Source organism: Monodelphis domestica, chromosome 1 (assembly GCF_027887165.1).
Source record: "Monodelphis domestica isolate mMonDom1 chromosome 1, mMonDom1.pri, whole genome shotgun sequence".
In the NCBI taxonomy this organism is placed as follows: Eukaryota; Metazoa; Chordata; class Mammalia; order Didelphimorphia; family Didelphidae; genus Monodelphis; species Monodelphis domestica.
The window spans coordinates 233,923,848-233,940,023 of NC_077227.1; the positions used below are offsets into that span (position 1 = coordinate 233,923,848).

The window sequence follows — 16,176 nt, forward strand, 5'->3', positions numbered from 1 at the left end:
TTGAGGTCACCAAATCTAACTTCCCATCCATCATTCAGTCAATCAGAATTTATTAAGTATTTACTTATTATCACTGAAGATACAAAGAAAGGCAAAAAAATAGTCTTGACCTCAAGGAGCTTATGGTCTAACGGGGGAGAAAACATTCTATCAACTACATATATATATATATATATATATATATATATATATATATATATATATATATATATAAACTGTGTACAGGATAAATTGGGAGATGATCAATAAGAGAACAGTGGCATTAAGGGGAGCCAGGAAAGGCTTCTTGTATAAGGTGGGATTTCAGCAGAGACTTGAAGGAAGTGAAGGAAGCCAAGAGGTGGAAATGAGGAATGAGAGGCAACTCTGGGCACAGAACATGCAAATGCTTGGAATCAGACTGAGTGTCATGTGTGAGGGACAGCAAGGAGACTATCACTGGGTTGTAGAGTATTTGGGCTAGTGGTATAGAAAGACTAGAAAGATAAGATGGGATCAGTTTATGAAGCACTTAAAAAGGATTTTATATTTAATCCTGGTGACAATAGGAGCCACAAAAGTTTATTGAATAGGATGGTGATGGGGTTTTGGGGGCAAGGAGAGTATGACATGATTAGGCTTGTGCTTTAGGAAGATGAATTTGACTGCAGAGTGGAGGACTGGAGCCAGGAGAGATTTGATGTAGGCTGACCAACCAGGGGGATATTAAAATGGTCTGGGAATGAGGGTAATGAGGACCTACACCAGAGTGATTTAGAAATGAGAGATGTTATATGGTACAAGTGGTAGGAATCCTGTGTAAGAATTTCAGTTTCCCTGAAAGGTACTACTATTTGTAGAAATCATCTGGCCCTATGAATTCTTGCTTCATTCAATTTTGTTTCATTTTTGATTGAGCCAATAAAGTACTTAGTTTTGGAAGGTAGCACTCGGCAACATTGACCCCATTTGAAGTGTAAAAAAGACTTTTCTGACTTTTTTGGCAAACATAGAATATGTCAGAAGCAAGTTTGAATACCTGATGTGGTGGCCCCTGAGTGATCTAATTAAAGCTAGGGCATCTTTAGCTCTCCTTTTTCTTCTTCCTTGCACCTCACATTTTCCCCTCCTCTGAAATTCCCATCATGCCTAGTGTTCTTTTTCTGATTTCATGTTTTTCTTTCCCTAGATGCTGGACATCCCACGCGTGCTTGAAATGTTGAGGCATCAAAGGATGATGATGGTGCAGACACTATGTCAATATACTTTTGTCTATAGAGTTCTCATTCAGTTCCTGAGAAACTCAAGGCTTATATAACCTCTACTTGTTTCTCCTGGGACCCAATTACCTATAGTTTACAAGGGAAAAAAAAGTGGGTTTGTCAAGTAAAATCCATTTGTTCTTGGACTTTCCCCCAGTCTTCTTACACAAGGTGTAGGGTGCTAATGTTAACTCATGGTGGTGCATTGTGTTGAGCCTTGGAAGTCACAAGGCCAAAGAGGTGGATTTCTGCTTGGGGGAAGTGCTGGAGAATTGGGGACTTAGTTGGAGTAACTGGGCTCAGCTCCTGTCTATGCTGATTTGCGGTACTTGCACACATTCTTGAGGTTTTGTTTTCTAGATAAAATAATTCTCTACCTTACTGAAGCTATGCTGGGCAGTTCTAGCAATTGTAAAGGCAATGTATAGATTTCTATCTAAAAACTACTTTTTGATAAGAGAATTTTATTTTGTGACTAAAATATCTAGGGGTTCCTTTAGTTAGAAACCCAACTTTCCATGGGACTTGTCCACAATTACAACTGGACACATCAACTTTATATATATTTTTAAAATGTTAATATCTTTTCTGTTCATTGTTTTCTTTTTGTTTGTTTTTTATTCTTGGTTACTTAGGGTTTAGTTATCAAACTACAAACTACAAAAAGACCTTTAAAGGTCTTATTAAGGAAATGAAAGCTTCTTTGTATTCTTAAAATTAATTTTTTATTTTCAGTTTCTAAATTATCCAAATTATAAGTAAAAATGAAAATATTCTCAAATTATTTTCAGGGTTTCTTAAAGGAAAAAGTTGGAATTGAATGCACAATTACTTCAAGCTTTAAGTAATAGAGTCAACAGCATTCAATATATTTTCAGTATTATTCATAACCATAGATGACCCTTTGATTTTTATTGGTTTAAATAAGATTGTTTTAAGGCACTTTTAAAAAATATTAAAAACAGTACATTTCAGTTTCATTCATGTATTGTTTTATGAGCGGAAACATTAACACCTGTAATGAAAGTGATGTTTTGAAAGAAATGCTTTATAGTTTGAATGTAAGAAATAAGGATTTTGAGTATGTAGGAAGAGTAAGTTTTGAGGAAGTGCAACATGGCTGCAAACATGAGAAAGTTTTGTTTTCTATTGTTGTTACAAAGATACAGTATTACTGATTTCATTCTTTAGTACTTAACATTATCCCTGAGAGTATGGGGGTGAGGGAAATGGTTGAAGGATTGACAGGAGACAGGGTCCTCCCTAGGAGGACTCAAGGTCTGGGACAAATTACATCATGTTCTTTGTCTCCCCTCCCCACCCTGTTTTTTATATGGGTGAAATCATTGTGTACATCAAGAATGGACACAAAAGGTTAACTTGGGGGACAAGTAAAATGGCATAAGGAGAAAAGGTGGTTCTACATTTTATGTTGATGCTAGAAGGAAGATTATGGGCTAATTGTTTGTATATGAACCTCCATATTTTAAAAATTCTCATTATTATATTTTTTCCCCAACTTCCATTTCAAAGTTGTCTCCCTATGGCACCAACAAACATCCTATCAGTTCTCTTCTAAGACCATCACCATGCTTTGACCATTAGTGAATGGCTTTGAACTCAAAGGTAAATCAGAGACGCAGCTTAATTTATCACTGAAAACTAAGTATGTGGTGTTGCGAGTCATGAGTCAGGAATTACTTGGGGCATTTTTACAGTGACATATTTGCCAGTCTTCATTTGACTTACAAGAGACCAGTTAAGTGGTAAAAACAAGAATCAGAAGTTATGAACTGAACCAATTTGTATGTAGGACTATTTCTAAAATAGAATGTAATATTGATTTCAATATCAGTTTTTCAGAAATCCAATCTAAAGGATAGTAGATCCAAGGATGATGTTCAGTGATAGCTAGCTGTTTGAGAAAATGGAATTATAATAATACAAATAATGGCTAAAACAGTGCTTTAGATATAGTGCTATAAAGGATACCAGACACTTCATGTGTGTTATTCCTCATGGCAATTTTTCCTTTCTCCACAAATATCTGAATTATTGTGTTGAGTGAGTCTTTTGTACATCTTTTGTACATTTTTTCACTGGTGCTACTACCCTTCCCCCTCTAGTCTGGATCAGGTTTAAACCTTTTTGAAAGAAATGCCCTATTGATAAGATAATATTACACTTTGAAAATTGAATTAAAGACTAAGGTATGAGATGTCTATTTTTTCATTTTAATGAATTGATTGCAAGTGATAATTTAAGAAACAAATTACTATTGTAGCTTTAATAATTTACCTAAACTGTAGCATTATTTTTAATAGTTCTTAGAACCCATGTAATGCTTTTTGTACCCTTTACGTATTTGAACATTTTGTGGTAGTTGTAAAAGGGATTAGTGGAAAATACCTATGCTATGAATTCTCCAAATTTGTCTTTCAAACAAAAATGTGATTTCACAGAGGATATAGCAAAAACAACAGAAGTTTGTGACCTTACCTTAACTATTACCTAGCAGTTGATTATATTACTGCCTGTCAAAATTAGAAAATATTTAATTTGGGGGACTATTTTTAGATTCTAAGGGAAAAAGTGTTATCCAGTTTATATCAAAATATATACTTTCACAAAAATAGGCTATAATACAGTATTTACCAATGACCAATTGTTGTCATTTCTCATACCCCTCTTTTTTTCTTGATTAGAGGTACTTTTGAAGAAATACTCTACTGCATAATTTTAAACAGAAGCAAATGTCTTATTTTAGAATATCATACAGGTATTTATAGAAATAATTGATGATATTCTTCTGGAACATCTACTGTGAAGCATGAAAGTGAGCCCTAGAATTTAGTTCCAAGTTCTTAGAATGTTTTGATAGGAGTAAGTGAAGGAGCCTGCTAGTATAAATTTTCAGAAAGCAAAGAGCACAATGAACAGTACCCTTCTTCCCCTCCCTACTAAATTATAGGACAATGGGATTTCAAGATTTTTAACTGCATATTTCTTTTTAGTTGAGTTTAAAACTGGCCAAGTTTTCTTTCAACTTTCAATCACCATAACTCATAGGTTGAAGTAGTTTTACCTTTCAGAAAACTTATATGAAGCTGTATTTTGATTAATTTATTAAGAGCAGGTTTCATTTGGGACAATTTGCAAGAAAGAATGGAGCCAAGAGTTATTTTCTTTTGCACAAACCTTTTTTTTTTAAAAAAAGGTTAATTTAGGGAAAGATGTTTATTGGAAATATAAATTAGTTTGAGAATTTAATGTAAATTAAAAATTCAGTTGATTTTTTTAAATATGAAGGCTTAAGAAAGAACTGGTTATAAGGAGTAATTTTGAGGGGGGAAAAGTTACTCAGATAAGAAAAATGATAGTTTAGATTGCGATAGGTGTTTATTAAGGCACATAACTATCATTAACTGTTGCTATCAGCATATTAGGAAGGTTGTGCATTTCTAGATTTAAAAAAAACATAGAATTGTTTTAAAATTCAGTTGAAGAGATTTCAAGGTGGAGGGATGATTAAAGTGGAAATTTGTAGATACAATGTGTTGCATACATAAGCAAATGTTAAGATGCTGACTTATTCCTCAAGACACTTTAAATAATGTTCAGTTCTTAAAAGTTCAGAGAAACTCCTTAAAGTATTCCATAACTGGTTGGACTGTTGGGTGTTCTACTTAGTAAGGAAGAAATGGTGACCATAGTTGTGTGTAGGGGGGTGTATGTGTGTAGGGGTGTTTAATCTCATTTTGGTTAATGAGCTCTAAATTCAAGTGGGAATAATTGCATTTTAATTTCTAAATTTAATCTCTGTTACTAACAAAATGTTCCAATGTTCTAAAGAAGCATTCACAAGATAAAACAGCTATATATTATTTATGACTTCAGTAACTTTTAATTAATTATACATTTCAGCATATAAAAACCACTATGAAAATATATAAGATCTTGGCATTATATTTATTTCTGGCTGCATCTGTACATTATTAGACTGTAAAAATTATAATAACATTTTTGTGTAGAATTAATTTATAAATTTATACCAAATTCATACCATTGGCAGATTGAAAAAGTTTTCAGTCTATATTAAAAGAAGTTCTTGCTTAGATGAAATGCCAAGTGTGTGTATGGATACTACTGAAATTGTGTGTGTGTGTGTGTGTAATTCCCACAATAAAAAGTCAGTATGTGGACATTAAGACAATATGCCATTTACGAGCTGATTCACAACAACCAAAACAAAATGGAGAGATTTTATGATTATCTGGATACTTTAGAAGAGCAATCAATTTTTGCTTTAGTTGCCTGAATTGACGACTGTGGAGATCAGGACAGATTTCATGGTTAAATGTACAACTTTCTAAAGAGTAAATGCAGATAGGAGAAATTATTACTACACATGTTAAGGGACTTTCCAAATTTTCTTGTACTGAAGCTTTTTTGCTTCATGTTTCACTTAAAAAATTCATTTGGCTAGAGATTTGGAATTCTTTTCATTATGGATATAATTTTATAGTAATGTTATTTGTAGTAGTACAATTTGGCCTGTAATGATAGGACATTGTAAATCTACAAAACCAGATGGTTTTATTTTTGTTAAATATAAATATTTTGTGCCACCAATAATGGAGGTGGCATTACTTCTCAAAATAAACATGAGAAACAGAATTTAGCTAAAGGAGGAAATTGTGGAACTTGGAACATGTTTTTTATAATGTTAGCAAAGCCAGTGGGCTTTAATTACATAGAACATTTTTCATGGTATTGAATAAGTAGTTATAGATCTTGTTAATGGTCATCTTGAATATTTTTGGATACAAATTTCTTTGGTTAATAGCAGCCAACTTAAAAGTTCAGTAGCTCAGTTTTGTCTTTGCAGATATAAGCTGTTCAGGTGTATCAATATGCTTCCAAATCTCTAAACAACACATGCAAGGGGGAAGAAATTCTCCTTGCTTTATTGGAAGAGCAATTTTAAAACAGATGAATGTCTACTCACACTTGACAGTGTGTTTGCCTGTGTTCATCCTATTTGATTCAATGAAATGGTTAAGAAACTTGTTTTAAATTATTATTTTATAATAAAAAGATTAATGACATGAAGTAGTCTTCATATGGGGAGAACACAATTTGATGTGGAAAAAAAGTTAATAAGTTCATATAAAAGAAAGCAGATGCCTATAGCAAGTTACAAAGTTATTTTGTTTATATTCTGTTACATAATTTTAAAAAAGGAAACCATTCAAATCCTACCATATAGCAAACTTTGTAAGGAGGTAATTTTCAGGGGAAAGAAAAAAAGTTTTTCCTGGTAAATATTAGATCATTTGAAATAACTCTTGCTACAATTTGTTAATTCTCATGGAAACTTGAAACTAAATTTGGAGAAAATTGGTGGGTAGAATTGTTTCCAGATCATTTAGGCCAGTGCAATGGGAGTTTTCTTTTTCAATGATAGCACAACTGAGTTGTCAAGTATTATTTTCCGCTTTCAAAAATAATTCTGTATGTCTCATTGTCTGGTCATCGATATTGTAAAAAATGTATAATCAGAACAGCTTTAATTGTTGTAAAACTGAAATTGGTTTGTAAAACAATGTATAAATTGCATTTGGTGGGCAGAAAAGCTTGAATGACTGAATGTAATATATGTGAAATGAATATATTATAGTCTATTTTTGCCATGAAAATAAATATTTGAAGCAAAATTTAATGTGTGAATACCATGTTATTCATTCAACTAAAACCCTTTTGCACTTTTTTTCCCACTCTGGGTATCAGATTTCACATGGAATAAATAATCAGGGTTGACTGAATCCATGAGATTCTTTTCAAAACATTTGTCAAAGCTGTGGCATTTAGCAACTGCCATTTTATTCAATTCAAAAATTAGTTAAAAAGTAGATTCAAATGCTCAGCATGGCATTGGACTGTAGATATGAAAAAGATGGTTGTTTCTTTTCTCCTGAAGCCTACAGTTTAGTTAGGAAGTATTAATTTAGTAAAGTACAACTGCTGCCCTAATACTGTGGCAGTAAATACTTATTGAATCTTATATTTATCAGCAAGTTGACCATGAATGTAAAGCAATCATTTTTTAGGCTATTCTAGTTACATCTATTTCAACAGATTTTTTTTTTTACACTGGAAAATATAAAGACTACATATTAGGAGGATGGCAAGGCATCTTGAGACAACATGATGCCACCTTTCAAAGAAACTTACAATAGACCAGAAGAATAACAAGGCAGACATACAAACTGACAGGTAAATACATATATACATACAATGATTGGTTACTGGAAAGGAATTGGCTAAGATTTCTTCTTCTGGGCTCTCAGAGGGATGATATTTCATTACTGTTGCAGAAAATGCTACTTAGAGAGAATTGGATTTGGTGTTGAACACTTGGATTTAAGCTCTGACTAATTAGCTGTGTGATCTTGGGCAAGTTACTTCTCTTACCCTAAGTTTCTACATCTATAAAATGGGGATGATGATTGTTATTGTGGAGAAAGCATTTTATAGGTCTTAAAATCCTAAGCAAGTATGAGATACTTGTCACATCTTGTCACACCTCAAACTTAGTCCAAAACAACATATAATCTGTCTTCTAAAGTCTCCCTTTCCTGACTTCCCAGTTTTAGCTGTAGGCACCATTCTCTTTTTCTTTCACCCAGGTTCTTCATGAATATCGAATTTTCCATATCCAAAGACTAGGTGAAAATGCATTTAGTGCAAAGCACTGAAGGCTTTCTTTAGGACCCAAGATTCTATCCTGTAGGGATTAAATTTATGGTTGGACTAAATATAAGAGAATGTGGCCACCAATTTGAAAAATTAATACAGCTCGAGTCAAAATGACTTTTTAGCAGCTTTATTTACAAAAAAGAGGGAAAGTGAAAGTAGAGCACTGTAAAAGGAAGGTAGAGAAGATATCTAATCTAACACACTAAATATTTGCTCTGGTGCCTAGTTCCACCCCAGTAGGGCTTGTTAATTCCAACTGGAGGGGCTAGGGATGAATTAAAACAAGAGTTTCACCCATGTGGCCTCCTCTGAGAGGGCAGCCTCTCTAGGTGCTAATCTCTCCAGAAGCCAGGAAAGGAGGGTCAGTTTTTTTTTTCACTCACCCAATCCAAGTCCACAGCTGCAGTCCCAGTCCAAAGGGGAAGATCTAAGGGCAGTCTTACCAGAAGCAGTTCAAGTCATGTTGAAGATTCATGCCCAAGACCTCAAAGACCATCTTGTACAGGAAGTTCATCATCTTTTATAGTCCTTTTTAAAAAGTCACTTCTTGTCCCTTTCTCCACTTAATGGGGACCAATTAAAGTCTTTGAATTTGCTTAGCACTGCCCAAGGGGCAGTCAGTAGCTTCTGGAGTTGTAAGCTACTTTAGTAAGTGGCTTGACTTCCCCTACTTAGTGTTAAGTAGAGGTGTTTTCAGTTTTCGTTGATTAATTAAAAATAGGCAAGGAGAGATTTAATCCTGTTTTCATCATCCCCATGATATGCATTTCATTCATTCCCTTACTTTTAGTCACAATACAACCCTGCTAGTCCAAGCTCCTCACCACCTCTTCTCAAGATGTTTAGCCCTTTTGCCCTTGTTCTCCCTCATTCAATCTATCCTCTACACATTGTCAACTTGGAATCTAGAAACTCCAAGTTTGAGCAATGAGAACTAAAGATCCCCAAGTTTGACCTTTTCACATGAGATTTTCTCCTGGAGGGAGATCCCAGGCTCACAAATTTCAGAGGAACAATAGACCTTAAAATACCTGGTAGTCCCAATTAGGTGGGGCTAAAAGACTTAATCAGATGTTAAGTACCCTTTTTTGTCCTGGTAATTTCTCCCTTTGTGTCAAAGTCCTTTCTCAGATAGCCCAACCCTTGCCTGGATCATTCCCTTTTGTGTCCATTGTAAAGCATCAGTCTCTTCCCTGATAATCCTATTTTGAATGCCTCATTTCTTTGTAGCCATTTTAAAGCCAATCAACCATATACTCCTGTTCCTAGCTCCTCAAGGGGTATATAAGTTCCCCCTTGTGGTTTTGGGAACTTGACTCTGTGTGGAGGCCTAAATATTGTACACTATTCCTCTCATGATTAAAGACTTATTTTTTCTGACTATTTGATAGTTATGTGTTTTTTCCAAGTTAACAACTTAACAAGATATCCTTGAAGTACAAGTCCGGCTTAACCATGTTAGTTTTACTCAGGAAGCATTAGCAGTTCCTATTATAAGAAACATGGCTTTACCTAAAATGAAAATACTTGCTTGATTGTGAAGTAGAAAAGTCCTTTGCTGAAGTCCTTGCAAGAGCAGGTGCCCCATGGGAGTTTGGTTACAGGCACATCCTGAGGGCAAGAACAAGAGTATGTATTTCCTAAGCCTAGCAACCAACCCCTCCCCAGCCCTATCTCTTCCCTTATTTGCTGAATAACCCAGAGGCTACAAATCTATCCTAATGAAGTTAACTAGTCCATGATAGTCCCTATCCTTGACTACTTTTCTCATCACCCTTCTTTTTTAGGCTAGAGCTCTTAATCATTTTTCCTTTTATAGTCTTTTCCTACCTTTTGGTCAGGAGACAGGATTGAGATCTGATTCTGAATCAGCTCAACTGGTTTTCTACTAGGGTCCCTCCTCTCTGACCACAGCTTAAACCATGGGGCTCATGATGCAGGTTGAGGTTGGGAGGGCAGAAAAGGGGTTTGACCCAACTGAATTTGGTTGTAGTTGGCAAATGGTTGGGCTGAATTCAAACTATAAAAGTCATTCACAATTGTGACACTAGCTAGGCCATGTTTCTATGCTGATTCATGATTTTTTGCCATTGGCATGTTTCTTTACATAGGCTGTCTCATTGAATAGATCTAGCAGTTATAAGTGATCATGAATTCCACCTGGGAGACTGTGGCGGTCTTGAGGGCAGGGACTGTTCCACCTTTGCATTCTTCCCTCCCTCTCCCTCTTCCATTGTACCTAGAACACAAAGAGACTCAATACATTCTTTTGGATTGCACAATGAATTTTTTTTTTTTTGCTTCTCCAAGGTCATGTGAGCCTTTCTTCCATTTACCTTTGACCTCATATCTTCTGGCTTTATTTATCATGAAGTACTTCAATACTGATATGGATCAGCTTTTTGGACAGAATATATAACTCATGATTGTTGGACAGAGATCTCATGATAATAAATTTTACATGTGATTCTTAGTACTTTCTTTCCTCCTGGGTCAGTAATTCTGCCCCTCCAAGAAACTCAAAGGGAGCTCTACAACCCTGGGGCCATTTTGTATTTTTCTTTGTTTTAAGAAATTTCACAAATAAAGAATTTATTTTCAGTGATTAATCTTCTGCTGAGTCTCCCTTAGCAAGTTTCCTCAGTTTCACAGCAGGCACCAATCTGGTAGGACCTCTCTGGGACCACAGGCAAAGGTGGTCTGTGGGCCAAACCTTTGAGAATTGACAACCTTGTTTTAGATCACCCCTAATTTACCTTTGTCCCAAGAGAACTTGCCTTGAAGAAACTCTCAGGTCATCCTCCAAGAACTGAAACTGGTAAAAACCCATAAAATAAGCAGAGAAGAGCATCAAGGAAGGGCTGAAGTTTAAGAGGGTACTCCAACTCCCCAGGAAACAGAGCGTAACTATAATTAGATAGGAAAAATGAGGAATCTTCCCCCCCACCCCCCCAAAAAGCACCTAACTCTAAAGAATTTTTATGGAGACAAAGAGCAAGGAACAGATAAAGAAGGGAACAACAAAAGAAAAGCAAACAAAAAATCCAAAAGGAAAATAAGGATTGGACACAGATTTTGGAAGAGTTTAAATAGAAACTCCCAGGCTAACCCTTTGTTCTAGACTGAACAATAAACCATCAAGCACCCAGAATTGGAGTGATCAGGATAGTCTTAAGTACCTTATTTTGTTCTCTTAGTTTCCCTTATTGTATCTGGTCCTCTCCCAGACACCCTAGCCTCAGGCTATAACCTCTTTCCCCCCAGTCTCTTAGTAACCAGTTAGTTGTTTCTCTTTGGTCACATTCCCTCAGGGATAAATAGAGCCCCAAGTTCTTTAGTTCAATGGAAATTCCCCTTCATGATGCTTTTTCCTGGAGACATTGTTCCCAGAATCTCAAAGCTTGGCTCCATGTGGTGTGTGTGGCTGTGTGTGTTAGTCATAAGAACTCTATCTCCCTTGCCCTGATTAAAGACTATTCTTTGTAACTGCTTTGGTGGTTCTGTTTTTTTTTTTTTCAGGTTGACAGAACCAAGGGTTATTTCAGCATGGGGAAGATCCATCTGAATGGGACTTTTGTAGAGGGTGGTGCAGTATGAAAAGTGTGCTGGAACTTCCAGTAAGGAGGACCTCGGTATAATGCTTCATAATTTCAGGTGAATATGTTAAAATCTTTGGATATCAGAGAGGAAAGCATTTTGATTTTTTAAAAAAGATCATATTTTTATTTGCCATATGACTAATGATTGTTATAAATAACAATTATAAATATTTTTTTCTGTTAATTGGGATTTTTTTTTGGAGTGGATGATACCCATATTGAGAAAATAAATGATTTTACAATGGTATTAAAGTTTTTTAATTGGACATAAAAAAGATACATCAAAGTAAAAATAACATTACATTTTTAAAAGATTTTAAAACACTTCATAATAAGTCATAAATTAGGATTCAATAGGGAGAAAACAGAATTTAATCAAACTACATTTAATACTTAACATTACTAAATAGAAGATCTTTACATTATAGTGACTTGCATTACTAGGCACTGAAAAAAAAATACATGTTTGAGTAACATGGTTTTTGTATATCTACTTAATGTATTTTTGCCCTGATTGGTGGAACTCTTTCGACCAATACTTGGGTATTATATTTACCTGGGTTTAGCCTCACTTTTCCTTTTTTGGGGTAGTTTGGGCATATATGAATTCATTAATTCAACCGATACTATGTCTCTTAAGTGGAAGAAATCATAAAGGGATTATAAAGAGGAATGAAACAAAGTCTTCATGGGTAATATCTCATTTGAATTAGTTTTTTTTGGATGAGAAGGAATTAAGACACAGCTGGCTAGGATGGTTGGATGTAAGAAGACATTTTAAACTGGGGCAATAGCATTAATGAATATATAAGGATAGGAGAGTTTGGGGCTTGTGTGGCACATAAGCCATCTACATTGGTGCAGCTTGGGACAGTTAGCAGACAAGGAGGGTAGTAACAGGTAAGTTGTACCTTAAGTCCAAGGCCAAAATATGGATGACTTTATCACCAGGTAAACTTACACTTTTGAGAGGCAGAATGATACTGTAGCAAGTGTGCTATATTGGGATCAGAAGAGTTAAATCTTGGCTTTTTTTTTTTTAATACTATGACCATAAGTAAGAAACATAATCCCTTTGGGTCTTAGATCCCACATCTGTAAAATGAAGTGGTTGGACTAGATGACCTCATAGGCCCTTTCTGGCCCTGAATCTTATGCTGGGTAATGGAGGACCATTTAAGACTTCTGAGTAAGAGCACAGCATGATCAGAGCTAGGCTTCAGGAAAATCTGGCTAAGAGAATGGTTTGGGAGGAGAAGACTAAAAGCAGGTAGGTTAGAGCGCTACTGAAATACTGCAAAGGAGAAGTAATGAAGGTCTGAACTAGGGTGACAGCAGAGAAATGGAAGGAGTCAAATGGTCAAATTTGTGAGGTTGAAAAGACAGGATTGAGTGAGGCTGTCCTGAGGCTGAGGGAGAGGGTGGAGTCAAAGACTGGGTGATTATCATTGACCTGCAGAATGAGGTTTCCACAAACATTAGCTAAGAACAGAAATTACTATTAGGTGGGTTGGTCCAAGTATTCTTCCAATCATAGATGTATAACTTAAAGAAACTTCAGAGTTCATCTGGTCTGCATCTTCACTTTCTAGGTGAGGAAATTAAGGGGGAAGGGAGTTTCAGTGACTTGCCCAAGGTCACATGAGTAACAAAATAGCTAACATGCAAAGCTCAATAGGCAGCTCAGGGACAAACAATAATTCAGAAGCAATTCTGTAGCCAGAGTTGGCTTTATGAATACAGTCTAGGCAATTCCCCTGATTTAAGGGCACAGAGAAGACCCCTCATACTCCTGTCATTTCACGACTAGCCTAAAATTCCATTAGGCATCATTCTTTGAGGTTAATATATTTTCAGCTTTTCTTTCTTTCTTTTAAATACACATACATAGGAGCCAGGTTTAAGGGGAAAACTCAAGACTTAACAGTTTATAGCTAAGCAACAGTTTTTATAGTTCTATAAGCTTAGCAACAGTTTATAACACTTATTGTGAATTAGTTTATCAGGAGATTATCCTGTAGGCTTGGAAAAACAACATTCTATCTCTAGTGATAAATATTTCTATGGCATTAGATTGCCAAAGACATTCAGATTTAATTGGTAACCGATCTACTTGATGACCAGTTTAGAAAGTTTTCTTCAGTTATATTCCATTTTCCCCTATAACTTTGATTGCTTTATAGGAAGAAGTAGCAATATTTCTAAATAGAGAAGGTTGAGCTAGGCATTTTAAGATTCCTTCCCCTGTTAATCTCACTTTTGCATAAACATCTAGACAACCAACAAAACAATTTTGGGGGAGGTGGGTGCTCAAAAGTTATCAGACTCCCTCTTCTCTACTGAGGAAATTCCAGATTCCTTTGTCTGGCATTTATGCATCTTCACTTTGGTAGGCACCATTCTATCTTCCTAATTTATTTCATATATAACTCTCTTCCATATACTCTATACTCAACCAAATCAGACTATCTCCAAACATTCTCTTAGTTTTCCCACCTCCATATCTTTGGTGCTATGTTGGCCAGAATACATTTACCTTTCCTCTTCCCTTTTTAATGCTCACCCGTCTCCAAGACAAACAACATTTCTGCCAAGAAGGCTTCTTTGATACCCTACTTCCTTTCCTCCCTTCTTCTGTTGACCTCTCATACTGACCAATTCATCTTGTGCCTTTCTAAGACATTTATGTAATATTTTGCATTATGGTTATGTTTGCATCATTCCTCTAATAATAACAACAACTAACATAGTATTTTATGGGTTACATTAGTTACACAGACAGTAGCTGAATAAATTTTAACTTCAAGGTCTTCCAGACTCCAAGTCCAGTACGAAACCACCAAATAAACCATCTAGCTTCCTCGTTTGGGGTTTTCCTTAAATTTGTTTACTGACTCTAGTATTCATAGCAAAATATTTTCCTAATGGAAAGAAATCTTAATTTCAAAAAACTAATGTTTGTAGGAAGGGGTTCTTATAAACCCATATAACTTTTCAATTTACATTTTTATTTTCTCTTTCAAAATACACCCTTAGTTACTACAGTGATCTAGATCATTATGATACTAATATATATATATATATATAATGCATAAGTTTTAAAAGCACTTTCAGATTCATAACCTCATTTGAGATTTCATTGCAAAAAACACTGAGGTATAAGTATGAGGGAACTGAGCCAAAGAAGGTAATTTGCATGTGGCCACAAAGAAAGGTCAGTGGCAGAACTAGTATTAGACTATAGATCTCCTGAATTCCAGACCTGTAGCACTTCCCAATAGATAATACTGCCTCATTATTTGAAACAATAGTTCTCCAATCACTTGGATTAATGTAGTACATTGGTACAGATTATTTATGAAGACTTATTCTGCTTCTTGAAAAGCTTCATCAGTTTCAAAATATGACAGAGAGAGACAGAACAGAGAATAATTCACTAGCCATTTGGAATATTTATTAACTAACATCAATTATCCAAGGGAAATTGCTCATTGATTCCTTCAGTGAGATTGGAAGTTGCTGTTTCTGTATCATGATCATCATTCTCCTTAATGGAGTTTTGAACACATGGGGGAGATATCTGACCCCAAAAACTTCCAGATTCTGTTTTTTCAAGGTCATTACTACCTTCCTCAAAGGAGTCTGTAAGAGATACAGGGTCCAGAGAGGTGTAGGAAACATCTGGTTCTTCAGGCTGTGCTGATGGTTCAAGATTTGTTTCACCAATCACCTCATTGTCATCTGAATACTTATTTTCAGAGTTGGGTCGTACAATATCACGTGGGGGACTGAATGCCATTTCTTTATGGATCAAATCGTCAACCAGATTCTTATCTTGTAAATCCAGAGATTTATGGTGTTCGTTGTTGGAAGGAGACACTATGATTTCATTTTCATCTGTTAACTGTGTTGCTTCTGGAGTTCCAAGCTTTTCAAAAGCAAATAAATTTGACATATTAAGGGTACCATTTTGCTTTTCATTTTGCCCTTCAGGAGTACAGCCTAAATCGACCTTCAGGACATGAAGCATGTGACGCATTTTTTTCTAGAATTAAGGAGAAAATGATATTAATTTTCTCTCTTCAGGTATAAAATGGAAGGGAAAACTTGAACTATGTAGGCACTACTAAAGAGCATAATAATCTTGGGAGAATGACAACTACAAAAGTTGAAATTTTCCCCAAGCCTTGTTTTATAAAAAAAGGTTCAGGGGGAGGGGTGAGGGAGGAAGAGGAAGAGGGAAGAAAACCTTTAAAATAACTGTCATTAAGATTTTTATAAAGTAATATAATAAAAAAACAAACCTCCTCCAAATGATGTTTATTTTTTTCTATGTGACGCTCAAACAATCTCTCTAAAACCCTATAAATGACAAAAAAAAGTCATGGTCTCAAAGTGAATTAACAAAATACATAAGGCAAAATAAAAAAAGACATGTATAGACACCTCTTAATTAAAAAAAAAAAAGGTTGGAAAGAACTATTGAGATGCCTTCGTTTTTGTAACTATTTTAGTAATGTTTTTAAATAGCTAGTAATTAGTAAATAATTCCTAGCTAGTAATTTTATTAAGTAACA

General features: G+C 35.2%; 2 protein-coding genes across 10 annotated transcripts in view; one reads left to right on the forward strand and one right to left on the reverse strand.

Moving 5' to 3' along the window:
- PTPN21 (protein tyrosine phosphatase non-receptor type 21) overlaps window positions 1-6,958 on the forward strand; it is a 113,939-nt gene extending 106,981 nt beyond the window's left edge. The window contains exon 19 of the mRNA XM_001366698.4: window positions 1,169-6,958. Coding sequence (XP_001366735.1) covers window positions 1,169-1,297 — 129 coding nt within the window. The 3' untranslated portion in view covers window positions 1,298-6,958. The remainder of the gene's footprint in view (window positions 1-1,168) is intronic.
- Window positions 6,959-15,031: 8,073 nt separating this feature from the next.
- The window catches only part of SPATA7 (spermatogenesis associated 7), a 91,977-nt gene continuing 90,832 nt past the window's right edge, over window positions 15,032-16,176 (reverse strand). For all 9 annotated transcript variants that reach the window (XM_056810573.1, XM_007472670.3, XM_056810574.1 and 6 more), the window contains 2 exons: window positions 15,904-15,961; window positions 15,032-15,644 (listed from right to left, as the gene is read on the reverse strand). In XM_056810573.1, coding sequence (XP_056666551.1) covers window positions 15,066-15,644; window positions 15,904-15,961 — 637 coding nt within the window. In that variant the 3' untranslated portion in view covers window positions 15,032-15,065. The remainder of the gene's footprint in view (window positions 15,645-15,903; window positions 15,962-16,176) is intronic.